This window comes from Taudactylus pleione, unplaced genomic scaffold, assembly GCF_031769625.1.
Source record: "Taudactylus pleione unplaced genomic scaffold, aTauple2 ptg000556l, whole genome shotgun sequence".
Lineage (NCBI taxonomy): Eukaryota > Metazoa > Chordata > Amphibia > Anura > Myobatrachidae > Taudactylus > Taudactylus pleione.
Window position 1 is genome coordinate 593,198 of NW_028284958.1, and position 15,807 is coordinate 609,004.

General features: G+C 42.4%; 1 protein-coding gene across 1 annotated transcript in view; it reads left to right on the forward strand.

The window, feature by feature from the left end:
- The window catches only part of HAPLN3 (hyaluronan and proteoglycan link protein 3), a 52,411-nt gene extending 41,107 nt beyond the window's left edge, over positions 1-11,304 (forward strand). Inside the window, exon 5 of the mRNA XM_088452655.1 lies at positions 1,380-11,304. Within this exon, the coding sequence (XP_088308781.1) occupies positions 1,380-1,663 (284 nt within the window). The 3' untranslated portion in view covers positions 1,664-11,304. The remainder of the gene's footprint in view (positions 1-1,379) is intronic.
- Positions 11,305-15,807: the final 4,503 nt, after the last annotated feature.

A 15,807-nucleotide genomic window follows, 5' to 3' on the forward strand; every position in this document is an offset into this window, starting at 1 on the left:
CCTATGGACAGGGAGGAGTGTGCTTGGCATCTCAGTGAGGTGTGATTACGCCCCTAGATCCACCCACCCTCCCCTCTCGGTGCCCCTGAATGTACCTGCTACTATAAATTATAAGAGCTTTTATAAGTTATACGTGACATGTATAAAAGCACTACCTTAGGCTTGGTGAATTGTTATATCTTTATTTTAGGTTTGTTTGAGTATAAGGCATTCATTTTTCATCTTATAGTCCTTTGGAATATTGACATTATATATTAGCAGAGGTGTGTTTTGTCAGATCATGCCATCATATAAGTGAGGACAGGTCTGCTTCTGACAGGGGCAAGCTAATGACATGAGATGGTGAATGGAGGCATGCAGGAAGGCACAGGGTCTTCTAAGTACAGAGAATATGATCAAACCAAATTTATGAAATAAATGTATTTATCCAACTTGTACTTTACAGTAGGTGGTGCTGTATTCCAGTTATGTTATACTAGCTGAAGTACCCGGCATTGCCCGGCTTTAAATCTTCAAGTTATTACGTTTTATTATGTGATGTGGTCCAAATCCATCCAGTGGAAGGCCCAGAACAGGCTCCCTGGGTCAAAGTTCTGCCCAGCATACTCCGCCATAAGGTCCGACCGGGACCCCAACCACTCCATTAGGCATCCCAGATTAATTGCCACCCCTCTGTGAAGTTTTCATCCAAATCTATCCAGTGGAAGACCCAGCACAGGTTCCTCGGGTAAAAGTTCTGCCTAGTGCACTAAGGTCTGACCTTAGTATGTTTTCTGGGATCCAATGTTACCACTCTGTTTAGTTTTCATACAAATCCATCCAGTGGAAGTCTCAGAACAGGCTCCCTAGGTCAAAGTTCTGCCCATCATACATCAAAGGGAGTTCCGATAGGGACCCTAACCCCCCTAAAACCTGTCCAGGAGCCAACTGGACCACATTGCGTTGGTTTCATCCCAATCGGTGCAGTGGTGTCCGAATGCATACCTGGACAGACAACAAACAAACAAATTCATTTTATATATAAGATTTATCTATTCATATTTTGCTAAATATGTCACCTTTTAGAAATAACAAAATAGCCTTCAAAGCAGCTTTATTTTGACCTCTTATTTTTTTCATAAAGGGAACCCCTTCTTCATTTAGTTTCCTACAGTTCCCTTTACGTCTTCTGTCTCTTCTTAGAGTGATAACTATGACAAACACCAACTAACATAAATAAAAGCATAGGAATTAGCATCTGTATGCAATATACTTGTGGTATAGAGAATAAATACAATCATATAAAACACTTATAATTAGGCTAAATGCAGCTGCTATACTGTCACTGTGTAGTTGTGTATTCTGTGCATTGCCTAACTGGTTACTGTCCTGTCCCACAGGTAAAGTGTACTACCTCCAGCATCCGGACAAGCTGACATTTGCAGAGGCCAGAGAAGCCTGCGTTCAGGATGGTGCTCAAATTGCCAAGGTCGGTCAGCTCTTCGCTGCATGGAAATTCGTAGACTTGGACCGCTGTGACGCTGGATGGCTGGACGATGGCAGCGTCAGATATCCAATTGCTTTCCCACGTCCTAACTGTGGGCCACCAGAACCGGGTATAAGGAGCTTTGGATTCCCAGTAAAACATACGAAATTTGGAGTCTATTGCTATAAGATGAGTTAAATACTGTACTGCCCCCCTCCAGGATACTGTGAACATTTTACTTTGCGCAGAATATGCTCTTGTTCCCTCCGAACAAAGGTGGTTGTGTGGACAAAGGATTGAGTATCTCTGCCAGACAAATCTGTCTCACTGCAATGAACTGTAACAGAAATGAAATGCAAATCTAAGCCATAAGGCTACTGTTAGGTAAACTGGTGATGCCATACTGTCATTATATTGTGCTTGTGTTTAATGGAAGACTATATTTCACAAAATGATATATTTAATACTGATTTAAACATGGTAAGAGTAATACTAACCGTGATGGTGAAAGTTTATATTTTCTCAAGACTAGACTAAAATAGACTATAATATCACAGACCAGACATACAGTACAGCAAAGTATGTTCATCACTGTCAGTTCAGTCATTTAGTTTATGATGGATATAATATTGCAGTCCAGAACAATGGCTGGGTGCTCTGAGACACAGAGATCTGTACACAAAGCACAGTAGTAGTGTACGATATAGAACTGAACTCTGGATTGTTACTGCAGTCATTTAAATCACCAGCAGAGGGCACAATGTGAAACTGGAGGAAAGCATGACTGCTGAGCAATTGCTACGCAGACCACACAAGAGACCTGATTCAGACCCGCTCGCTAAGGCGCGATCGCTCGCTGTGTGCGATTTTTGCCCATCTGTGCACGCGTATAATTCGCATTGCGCGTGCGCAAGCCATTCGTTGCGATTTGATTTTGGTAGCTCGTAAGCCACTATCAGGTCTCCTTTAGAGTGACAGATAGTGCTGTTTGTGGGTGGTAACGGGAAGGTGCATGTGAATGGGGGAGTGGTGTTGCGAACGCAGACGTGTCTGCCCGCCAAAACAACGTTTAAAGGGCGTGCATAATTAGAAAAGTAGCGTCATTGTACACATCATCTGCATGTATTTTAGCCCGCACTGATCGCAGTGCTTGCGGCGGGGAAAGGCAACCCCAAGGGCTGCGAGCAGCTCCGATGGCTCACGATGGTCCCGATTACTCATTCATTTCCCGGAGATGACATGTGTTGCGGCTGGCAAGGGGGCGTCTTCAGACAGTTGCGAGCGCACTTTGGGCGTCCTTACGCAACGCAGTGCGAGCACTTAATTTACATATCCAGCCCCTTTTTGCCAGCGAGCGATCGCATCTTGCGAGCGCGTCTGAATCAAGTCCAAGATTTGAGCACTGTCATTAGGAGTATTGACTATTTATTTAACCATATTCCAAACATTTATTGCAATTATTTTTATGATGGATAATATAGAACAAATCCGAGAAACACATACATCTCCAGTGCTGCTCAGAGTCTCTGTGTGCAAGCATTAAAAAAATGTGTGAAATAATGGCCATTGATATTAACAATCTCGGCTATTTGCGTTTCGCCTGCATCTGTAATAACTCACACATTAAACACATCATTCCCACATGTGAGGGAGTGTATCATTAAATGTATATGATCTTATTAGACAATACTGTATTTTAATTTTAAATAATGTGTCAGTGTTAATCTAGACATTGCCAACTTAAAAACTTTAGATTCTAGCAGATCGAGTACAGTAAGGACATGATTGAGAGCTAAGGAAGACCCGCCAGGAGATCATATACATCTGTTAATACACTCTGATAATAAACACATTTTTTTGCAGTAATGATAATAACTTTTTGTTTATACATTTACCTCCTCAGACATGGTGAAAAGTGTTGTTTGTTGTGCTAAGCGGTCTCTCTTGAAACAGTTAATCTCTGGGGTCACTTTAATTAGCTGTGAACCACATGCCGCACTTTCCGGATCCCCAGACTCGTCTGGGCTGAGAAGGGGACAAGATGAAGTGCCATAGCATGCGTCTAAGTGAATTGACCCCTCCTTTGTGTTAATTGTGCAGCCTTGCCTTTCAGCTGCATGTATAGGAAGTCAGGCTGTCCATGCAGGCTGACAGAACGGCTACACACAAGTTAGTTTACACACTAGTTTCCCTGCTGTTTCTATATGGCTTTGTTATGGGCTTGTCTTCTCTACTACGCAGCACAGATGCTTTGTTTTACACCTCTATGAAGGAATGAGCAGAATAATACATACTGCATACATATATTTGAAACTTTTTGTGTTTGAGCAGCGTATCTTACAATAATGATAAAATATTAATATGCAGACAGGATGCCAACAAAATAATGTTGTTTTAATCTGCCTTTTTTTATTAGGAAGTGAATGAATTCTTATTACTCACTATGATTAATGTGAGGTATTAATGGTGCAGTCACATAACATTGTCATTGCACAAAGGTGTTGAATTTTGTGTAAGTGTATTGGATGTGCGTCTGATATAAATCTGGCGCAGACTGTGTGCTATTGTTGTGGTGCTATATGTATTGGGAGATGCGTCTGACTGAGCATATGCACTGTAATACAATTTTTTCACATACATTTGTTTTGAGTGGGTTTTTCTTTACTCATCGGTGTCCAACTGTGAACCAAGGACCTGATTCAGACTCGCTCGCTAATTTGTGCTCGCTCGCTGTGAGCGATATTCTCCCACCTGCACATGCGTATAATTCGCAGTGCGCGTGCGCAAGCCAGTCTTTGCGATCTGATTTTGGTTGCTCGTAAGCCACTATCAGGTCGCTGCTTTGAGTGACAGGGAGTGGTGATGTTTAAAGGGCGTGCATAATTAGCAAAGTAGCGTCATTGTACACGTCACCTGCATGTATTTCAGCCACAGTGATCGCAGTGCTTGTGGCAGGGAAAGGCAACCTCAAGGGCTGCGAGCAGCTCCGATGGCTCTTGATGTTACCGAGTAATCCTACAATTCCCGGAGATGACGTGTGTTGCGAGTGGCAAGGGGACGTCTTTATACACTAGCGAGCGCTCATTGCCGCAGCTCACTAAGACATAGAGGGCGTCCTAACGCGCCGCAGTGCGAGCGCTAAATTTAAATATCTGGTCCCTTTTTGCCAGCGAGCGACCGCATCTTGCGAGCGGGTCTGAATGAGCTCCCAGGACTCATATGTCCATAATACACAGCCAAATGTCCAAGGCTGATACAGAACATTCCTGTAACCTCCATATACAATAGTGCCATATAGTGCTATAGCAGTTCTATATGCTTACCCAGCCACATACCAGCCCCTTGCTAAAATATACAACCCTGTATCAGCACAACCCTGGGAACAATAAATAACCACATTATAGTACACAAAGGGTGCCAGGTTACTTAGTACTGTACCTTCCTTTACAGCAGTGTTGAACCAACCTTGGCTTTCTAATGAGCTAGAGTTCATCATTGAGGATGCGACCAATAATAGGAACTATACATGGACATATCTATAATGGGTACAGGGTGCACAGGTCCCTGGGTCCAGAGGGACTAACACCGGACACCCTGAACCCATTCAAATGACTTACCTCTCCGTCTGCGCCACAGGTATCACCGAGACCATGGCGCAAGTGGCATATTTTTGTAGATCTGCGCCGCACTACAGAAATCTCGGGGAAAATGGCACCCGTGTAATTTTCCCGATGATCAGTGCATGTGCAATGAGAGAGGGAAGGAGGCACATGGAGATGCACACAGGCCCTCTCCTCTTTTGAACCAGCCCTGGTACAACATAGGGATGGCCATCGATGGGCTGATCATTGATGGTCACCATCGATGGCTCCATCTGTTATTACCATCGATGGCACAAAACCATCTACGGTGAACCATTGATGGCTCGCACCCCTCGATGGCCGCTGCTACTGGGAAGCTGGGCAGGCCGCAGGGCTAAGCTCCGTGCCGTTGGGAATTAGAAAAAACAATTGGTTTCCATTCAGCCATTGATGGCAAAACCATCAGCCATTCGTATTTAACCATCAATGGTTCTTAACTATCAAAGGTCGATGGCCATTCCTAGTACAACATTGGGGTTTTTACCAATGATTGCACACCTAATACACATCAGTATTTCATACCAACTAACATAGGGCATAAATCAGAGACGGACGCAATGGCAATTTTTACGCAGATTGAGTGATTGTTTGCTAATGCACAGGCGGGAACACCGCACTGCGCACGCGCAGAGATTGCATTGCGATCACACATGCACAGAGGACCCACTCCAAAAGTGAGTGACAGGTGGTAATGGGGGGTGGTTGGAAAAACTCAGACGTGTCTGACCGTTTAAATGGCATTACGTGGGTGTGAATAAATTAGTGATTGCGATCTCCTGCACAGCATTAGAGTTCTCTGTGTGTCAAGAGAGCTGCAGAGTTTATGGCTGGTCAAACTTGACTTCCATGCTGCGGGACATGCCCGCTGTGCGTCTATGTTACCGATGTTTACACTTTCCACGTCGTTGTACGGATATAAGGCAGCAGTGGGCGTCCCTATGCCAGGGTTTGCTTTGGAAAGCATTGGAATATTTTAGCAACTGCGATCCGTGAGAGTATCCAGTTGCATATGCATTACTGTCCATCTCTGAATCAGATGCATAGTTCTCTATGTGCTACATGTCCCTCACCCGAAAGCTGGAAGCAGTCCTAAACCATCTGCCACCATCTTATTTGGCATGTATGCATCTATATGTTTTATATTCTAACATTCTGTGACTGGCTGATAAGGAATATTTTATACAGGTGAACACTAAATGCAGGGTTTCATAAAGTCATACATTACAGTCAGTCATTTGTTGAAAATGTTACTGATGCAGAGTGTCATCCAATTCAAAGTAAAGTGCTTTGAATAAAATTTTTATTTCTGGCACACACAATATTTCCCTTCGAAAAAACTGCTATGCTTTATGTGATATTGTACTATAACCTTTATCAACACAACTTTTTAGAAATGCAGTCTTCTGTGTCCCACAGATGGAAGCCAAGGCTATATTCCATTCAGGGAAGTGAATATATTATAGAAGAATGTACTGGCAGCAGCATAATGCCTTGTTCCTGCGGCTGAAGACAATTAGAGATTTACTAGCTGTAAGTTGCTGTTGTCACAGTTACAGTAACTTAGTATAGTCACTAGCAGATGGTGGCAACGCAGCTTAACTATCCAAGTCCAATATGTTTTTAAATTCATGCCGTGTAATTCCACCTATTTCCATTATAAAGCTAATGGTAAGTGATACAATGAGGGGAGATTTAGAAAACCTCCAATGTGTATGCAAGCAGCTGACGTTATTTATAGAAGCAGAGATTACAAGCACCTATACCTTTAAGGCCATGTGGACTCATTTACCCATAAAGCTATAGCTGCCAGTCATTGTGCCATCACACCTACTATTTGAGAACAAATGCATGGGAGGTCCAGGCTGACAATGTTTCTTTAATAGACTTTTCACAGTGATTGCAGGTCACAGGTTATAGTGTTGCTCCCGAAGTAGGAAATTGATTTTGCCATCAGACATACAGAGTTATTTTGTCAAGGGATCAAAAACCTACTTGATGCAAAATCAATGACTGCGCATTTCATTTGTGCCACTCTTTCCTTTTAATGAATCCTGAAAAATCAAAGATTTGGAGCGTTGAGAGCAGCCGTATCGATCAGATCATTGTGCAGTTTTCATCATTCCAACCATCAAGGAAGAACCGAAAATGTACTTACATGATTAACGCTGGCAGACGTTTTTACATTGAGCCAGAGAGAAAAACCTTTAATAGTATTGAGATTTTATAGACCTTTCAACGACACTGCACGTGGGCATAGGGATGTAAGCTGCTTTAAGTAGGAACACTGCAGAAAATAGCGGATTGCCATTTTATTCTCATTCGTTTTTTAAATAATCATATTAAAGTACAAACCCTTAGCACTTGCACACATGGACATTCTAAAGTCAAATGAGAAAGACAAATCCTTCACTTTGTCCTTGTATTCTGAGTATCTTAGAATTAAATTTTAAGCGTGTTAATAATAATGATAATAAGAATAAAAAAAATAATAAATAACACATTTCAGAACTCCTCTGCAGCAATAACTTGATCCAACCCATCTTGGCAAGAGCTTGCTTAGTAACCACTAAATGATTGCTGCCATAGAACACCATTATATAGTGAAACGCGTTTAACGCTTTGAGAACGCATGTTCAATGCTTTAAACTGATGCCCATCTGTACATAATAATAGTGCTATCAGAAACCTAATTAGTTTAAATTAAAGATGTGTGGTCCGGTTTTGGCTCAGATCTTCCCGCCAAGTTCGGATCTCATAATGAGGCAGAACACGCTACAACGATTCAAAACATCATCTTATACAGACAAAATGTCATCTTTCTAGGACATCTGTGCTAAAATGCCTAAGAAAGATAACTTTTGCCTCCTTCAGAGACCCAAACTTGGCGGGAAGATCTGAGCCAAAACCGGACCACACATCTGTAGTTTTAATGTTTTTTTAGCCACAAGGCAGGACAAAAATTAATAAATGTGGGTATAGGTCATGTAATTACAAATTGAGGGATATACAATAAAAAACAAACAGTTATATTTGATACTTGCTGTTGTTAGATTACGATGTGCTAATATCTAGTATAACTGTGTTGTGTTATCCCTACATCCCCTGGCAGACTAAGTGTTAACCCGTGTGTTGATGTTGTTACACCCAGTTAACAGTAAGTATTGGAGATACTCAATGCATTTCCTAGTGTACAGTGTCCACACTGCAGCATCTATTCAAAGTGGGCGTCCACGTGGCAGGCAGGAAAAGGGCTCCTTCATGAACAGCTCTCTTCTGTATTCCCAGGATGGCAGTATTCCAAGTTTCTCAATGAGCTTCCCAGTTTGTGTAAAAACCGCGAGGTCTCCAGCTGGTCAACGGCAAACAGATAAACAGAACAAATCTGCACAGGACCACTTAGGAAGAAAGGCGCTGTACTGTGTGTGCCTAGCCTGGCTTGTACATCATAGTGTCCAATCCATACATGAGCGGGTAGTTTATGCTTTCTTTATGCATTTACCCTTGTTATAAAGGACTATTCAGTCACATTTGCAGCTAATATGTGCTTTCCTACTGATAATATACTTTAGGTTATTCTAAATGAACATTAACATTTTCTTTCTTGTGGGCCCCTTTGCACTGGGAAAATGCAGAAACATACATGAGTCTCGTGTATTTTAATCATGGGTATTACCGTGTTCCCAGTGCCCCTCATGCAGTGCGTTACTTTATACAAATACTATCCATTGTGCTGGTAACGCACATTAACGCATGAGAAATAGGTTGTGCAGTGATAATACAATGGTGGGAGCAAGAACATTTGTATTAATTACAGAGGTGTGAGCAGGTTCTAAAAGTTACTATTAAAATGGAATAAATACAGCAAGTTTACTCTATGACAATGTATTTGGGATGTATAAATTTGAGGTATTAATCGCCTCACTCATTCCTGTGTTACTAAAGCAGTTGTAATGGGATCCTCAGATGGAGGAAAAGCAGCACAATACAGTAGTTGGCGATAGTTAGTCCTAGCTGTAATAAATGTAGCTTGCTATGGCTTTCCTTCAGTCTTCCTCCAGGGCTTCACATAGATGCTGTGTCATATATATAACAGTCATTTCCTTTCCTCCATAGCCCACTGCCAAAACTCAAGTACAAAGTGATCATTAGCACCTGACGTGTCTCATAAGGACAATTTATTTAAATTAACTTTTCACCTTCAGGTTACTTTATTTGCATGTATACTCTACTGCTTTTTTGTGCTTATTGTTCTTTTTGAGCTTTTAAAGGCCCGAGGACTATAGACGATATATTAAACGACTTGGCCGATTCCGACGCATCGAAACGACAAATCGTTCATATCATCCAGTGCGTGCACACGATGCCGAAGCGCGCTCCCACGGGTCGTTCATCGCATCCTCCGATCTTTTGTACATGCAGAAAGATCTGAGGATGTCTCTAGTGATGCCATGCTGCCGTAAGCAGCATGGCCCGCGCTACCCCCCCCCACTGTCGCTCCACCGCTGCTGGCATTGGCAAGTGTGTATGCACTTGCCGATGCCGGTACAACTTTGCGGGGTCCTGTCGCTCGCGAGATCGGCAAGTACTATACTGTAAATAAAGACACATGAATTTGGAAACATGTCTGAGCTATTTTCTGAGGTAAAATGTAGATAAATGGTTTGTAATAGAAACTAGTTACGTGGTGAAAACAACAAGAACTCTATACATTTTAAGGGCTAACTGGAAAAAAAACCCTTGCATTGCAAGCTTTTGGGACACAGAGTCAACTGTTTGCCAATGGTCAGGCCTCATATTCCTTAAAGCTGGCAAAAGACAAATGAATGAAACTGTGCTGAAACCTTGCAGAAGAGGCATGCTGTCTGGTGATGTGATCTACTAAGTTTCGCTTTTGCTTTGCTGCTCCATAAAATGCCCATTTCGCAGCTGCAATTACGCATGCAGGTCTGCTGTGAAAATATGCTAATGATGGCAATCGCAAAGCCATCGCACAGTATAGAGACGCCCACTGCATCCCACTACTGCTATCTCACATCCGTAATACCTCACTGTTCTGCATATACATTGGGAACACTGAGTAACATCGGCCCCTCACGCAGAATTACAAAAGGTCTGACCTTACTCAGAAATTGCTAATCTCATCACACACAGTGAGTACTCTAGCTGCCTATGCCGTCGCAGTGGCTAATTTATGCATGCACATGCAACGGTGTTCAAACGGACAGGCACGTCTGCGTTTCGCCAACCACTCCCCCATCACCACCTTCAAACGCTGACCTCCCATCACTCACTCTGCAATGGCTTTCTTTCTGCATGGGTGATCGCAGAGCGATTACAGTGCTAACTCACGCACGCGCACTGCGATACATAAGCATGGGCAGTACACACCAACAACCGATCTGCGTACGCTGTTGCAGTTGCGATACGTAATGAATCACGCCCTGTATTGGTAATTTTACATTTGCAAAATTTGTATTCTATTAATAGAGCTAGGATGATTACAGTAATTTCTGTTCTGTGGTGGGTTTGAAATGGGACTGGGAACATTTAAAGCCACATTATTGCTGGCGAAACACGCTAAATGTTGTAATTTTTTGTTTTGTAGACACAAGTGCAATTTTAAATGCTATAGCTACTAGATTTAAAGTGGCATTTAGTTTTAACCCAAAACCAACCTGATTATGCCGCAAAACTAATTGCTGCTTTAAATTTAGCAGCTATGTCAGGCCTTTGTTTATCCATAATTCCCATGTAATGCTCTTCTTCTTTTTTTATTTGGCCATTAAAATGTGTCACATATATTATGTGTATTGTTTTATCACATAGGGATATCCATGACGGCATGATCCTGCAAAGACAGGATACTAATAGTGTTTTCCATAAAGAGAACCTCTATGAGATTTCTTTACTATTGGATATTTCACTCAATATCCTTATTTGTGACATGTTCACTTTTTACCTCACACACTTTTTGAATCCAGAGCTTTTGCGACAAATATAATTTATATTCTATATAGAAATCTTTTGTGTTTCCTGGGAGACATTGTTGCAACTATTTTTTTTATCTGTGCCTATTCAATATTGTATTCTTTTTTTTACTTTGAAAACAATTTACCAGAGAGATTAAATCTTTAAGGGGACTGTATTATATTATAATTGTAACAAAAGGTGCTATTATGTTTTATATGTAAATGTGCTTTTATATAACGAATGTTCTTTTTCCGTTTTATTACAAGGTTTTTTTTAATGAAATGTACACTATTACATTGTTTGAATCTGTATTAAATAAACATTTTTTTCATGAATATAATTTTCTTATTATTATGGTAATTGTTTTAATGACTTGTAGGGTCTTTTTGTTTAAATTGTAAAGTGAAATTAGTTATTGACAATAAAGTAAATTAACTTTTTCAGTAACCTTGCTGCTCTATTTAAATGGATTGATTTTTATTAATTGTGACAAGGACACCAGCATCTTAAAGCAATTTTAAGGTATATTTTCCTTCTCAGGTGTACTATAATCCCCATCATGGTAAGTTTGCTAAACATGGCTGTAACCTGCTGTGGCATTTATAACGAAATAGAAAAAAACCTTCTAAGCTCAAAGATTACACTGGTGATTCACAATTAACCTGCAGCGGTCAAAGATAAAGGGGAAAAACTGAAACCCCACGAAAGAGCATATATAGAAAAACAGTACTGCACTGGTAAAAATATATATAAATCAATTTAATAAGATAAGTAGCAAAAATAGTAATAATAATAAAACACAATATAATAAAAATTATAAAAATAATAATATAGATCAATCCTACAAATGAATATGAAGGTAATCAAATGAGAATACATATAAAAAAACAATATAAGCTAATCATATTACCACAATATATCAATAAATTAATAATGAAACAATGAGTTGTAGTTCATTAAAGAACTGCAGTGTCCTTTAAAAGTTTGACTTGAAGTAATAAGGTACAAGTTGTTTCCATCAAGAAGTAAAAAAATACCTGTAGATAAGATACAATGTGTCCACCGTATGTTTATTGATACATCCGTGCAGTGTAGCTGAGAATAGCGGGTAGCAGGAGGGCCGGGCCGTCCCGAGCCCAAATTTTTTGGTAAGCAAGTATATTTTTTGGTACCCCCTATGCAGTGCTGCTTTTACAGTGCCCCCAGTAGTGGTCCCCCCTGTGCAGTGCCCCTTGTGCCCCCAGTAGTATGCCCCTTATATAGTGCCTCCAGTAGTAGTCCCCCCATGCAGTGCCCCCAATAGTGGTACCCCTTATGCAGTGCCCTTTAAACAGTGGCCCTAGTTGTAGTTCCCCCCCCCCCCCATGCAGTACTGCCAGTATTGCCCTTTATATAGTGCCCCCAGTAGTGGTCCCTCGATGCAGTACCCCCAGTGGTACCCCCCTTGTAGTGCCCCCACTACAGCTGACTAGGCTATCTGTGGAGCCTAGCGGGGAATTATACAGCCGCAGTGAGATCTAGCCGCTGGAGTCTCCACTGATTATTAGACCCCCCTGCTACCCGTTATTCTCAGCTACACTGCACGGATGTATCAATAATCATACGGTGGACACATTGTATCTAATCTACAGGTATTTTTTTACTTCTTGATGGAAACAACTTGCACCATATTACTTCAAGTAAAAGTAATTTGTATGAACCCAGGTCATAACACTCCTTACACTTTTAAAGGACACTGCAATTCTTTAATGAATTACAACTCATTGTTTCATTTTTAATTTATTGATATATTGTGGTAATATGATTAGCTTATATTGTTTTTTTATGTTTTCTCATTTGATTACCTTCATATTCATTTGTAGGATTGATCTATATTATTATTATTATTTTTTTTTCTTTCTTATATTGTGTTTTATTATTATTACTATTTTTGCTACTTATCTTATTAAATTTATTTATAAATATTTTTCACCAGCGCAGTACTGTTTTTCTTTTTATAATGAAATGTCCACATTTTATGTTTTTGCATAATGTATCCCTTTTAGTTAAAATTACCATTTAGGCTAACCGTGTCTTTATTTGCATGTGTGTGTGTTAACCACGATATGTGGCAGCATTGCGCTCAACTGCACACGCACAAACGGAGAAGCAGAATATCTGCAAGCAAAAAGGGGCACCTTGAGAGGTTAATTGTAAAGCTGGGGACAGCTGAGAGAAGAGGAGAGGCAGTTGGTGAGCGGCAGTTGGTCTTAGGAAAGTGTGAGGAGAACTACTGTGGCGGCCATCTTGAGAGGTGGAGACATCAGAGCTGAGTGAAGTCACTTCGAGATTAAAACAGGAGTCAATGTTAAAAAACTTTTTCATAGTGACAGAGACTTTCAGCAAAGCCACTGCAGTGTCAGTGGAAAGCTGTGGGAATAGAAATAAATAAGGTTCAGAGATCAGGACTATTAGCAGAGTTATTAGTGAGTGTGTACTGGATGGCACAACATGTTAGAGTTAAAGTGGCTATCATTATGAAATGCGAGCGAATGTGCTGGGAGCAGTAGTCCTCCAAACAGAAAGTAAAACCAGAGTACAGTGCACTTTAACCAAGGTACATGTGGTGTTAAATATGTAACGCAGTTGCTGGTGTTGGTGGCAGTTAGTTCACACGTGGTACAGCGTAACCAACTCTTAGATTTATTGAATAAGATAGAATAACAAGTAGAATATCACACAGGGATGTCACAGGTGTAACAGTGGTATGCAGAATATATTTGTAACGGCAGCCTGTAACTTAGGGTGTTCTGGGCGTTGTAGTGCACTGGTTGTGATAGCACTGGTGCCCTATACACTAGCAGTGGTGATACAGAGTACTTGCAGTTTGGTATTGCGGCTCTGTATGCTGTGTGTTCCCATAGATTGCCAGGGAATAAAAGTGCGCCGCCGTGTATGCACAGTAGCACAGTCAGAGGTTGGGCCTATCTAACTCACTCCGGCAGGTCCAGTGACCTTCGAGTCATCCTACCTTATCAGGGTAATGGGATGAGGCAACACAGGAGCACACTCCTTCTAACAAGGACTTCCACCCATCTTCACTGCTGCGCCTGCATTTGGAGGAGGAATCAGCCCTTGGCCAGGAGAAGCAGATCATTAGGGTGAGAATGTTTCAGCTGGTAAATACACTGTCTGCTAATCACACACCAAGAGCCTTATTCAAAGGTGTGTGCAATGCCGATGTCGGATGTAGTGGAGTGATTTTTTTGCTACTGGGTATGCATTTCGCTCACACCGCATATATGTCTCAATTGTGTCCTTGCAGCAGGGACGGACTGGGCCTGCTAAGCAGCTATGGCAGTCCCCCAGCATTACCCCCCCACACAAACAAAAGGGGAGTGGCCTCATCAAAAGTGGGTGTGGTTATGCCTCACGGGGATGTCCCGCGAGTCACAGGGGGGCGTGGCCTCGCTGCACACCCCCTACTTTCAGTATCCACGGCCAAGCAGATGCGGAGCTGCTCAGCCGGACTGATCTATCTGGCCCCCAGCTCTTCTGGCATTTGCCAGAAGTGCCAGATGGGCAGTCCGGCCCTGCTTTGCAGTGTTGCAGTTTTAATTTCAGGCGCACGCAAGGAGAAGTGTAGTGAAATTTACTGGGCATGTCAAAATGGTTCTGTACACTTATGCTCAACCGCTTACATAGGAGGCCATACACGGATGAAGAAACTGCTCCTGCCATAGGGTGCAAGTTTTGGTGATGCGACAGATGGTGGCCTATGCGGATGCTGAAAGTGGGCAATTCAGTCATTACACACTCGGATGCACGGATGTACATAAGGGGGAATCGGTAAGAATCACCGCTGGACCTAAGCCGGGCGGATGAAATACAGACGCCGGAAGGCCAACAGCTGAAGTTCCAGGCTAAGGTAAGTAACACCCCTAACTCTCCTTTTTCCCCCCCTAACCCTCCCTTAGGGGTGCCTAACCCTAACCTCCCCCCAAGTGCCTAACCCTAACCTCCCCTCAGGAGTGCCTAAACCTAACCCCGCCCTCCCCGCACCCTAAACGTAACCCTCCCGGGGGGGTGATTATACCTAACCTACCTCCGGTGGTGCCTGATGCCTGACCCTAACCCCCCATTCCCCTAGCCTAAACCTAACCCTCCCGGGGGAGTGCCTAACCCTAAGTCCCTAATCCTAACCCTCCCCTCTCGCGGTTAAGCGCTCCCGACGCCCGCTTACCTATGATCGGTATGCCAGACATCAAGATTTCAGCGTTGGTCCCTCCCAGTCAGCTCCCATAGGGGCACTCTGTTACCGGCAATGTGACAGAGCTCCTGGCTGCCGCCGCCCCGGGACACAGTCTACTACAGCCAGCGCGACCGCGAGTCCCGCACAGAGCCGCACGAAGTAGGTGGCGGGGGGTGCAGCCGGGGGGATAATATTTGCCAGATGACGAGTGCTTATATTATCATGTATATGCTGGGAAGGGGTTGGGTGGGGTCGTATGTCTGTGGAGGAGGATAATGTTTATTAAAATTATGCCAGATAAGTGCTGCTTGTATGTGCGGCGGGTGGATCATATTTATTAAGTGATGCCAGATGACTGCTGATTGTCTGTGCGGTGGGGGGGAGAAGATAATATTTATTAAGTGATGCCAGATGGCTGCTGCATGGTGTATGTATTTGCGGGGGGGGGGGGGGGGGAATAATATTTATTAAAATGAGGCCAGATAACTGTTGCATCTCTT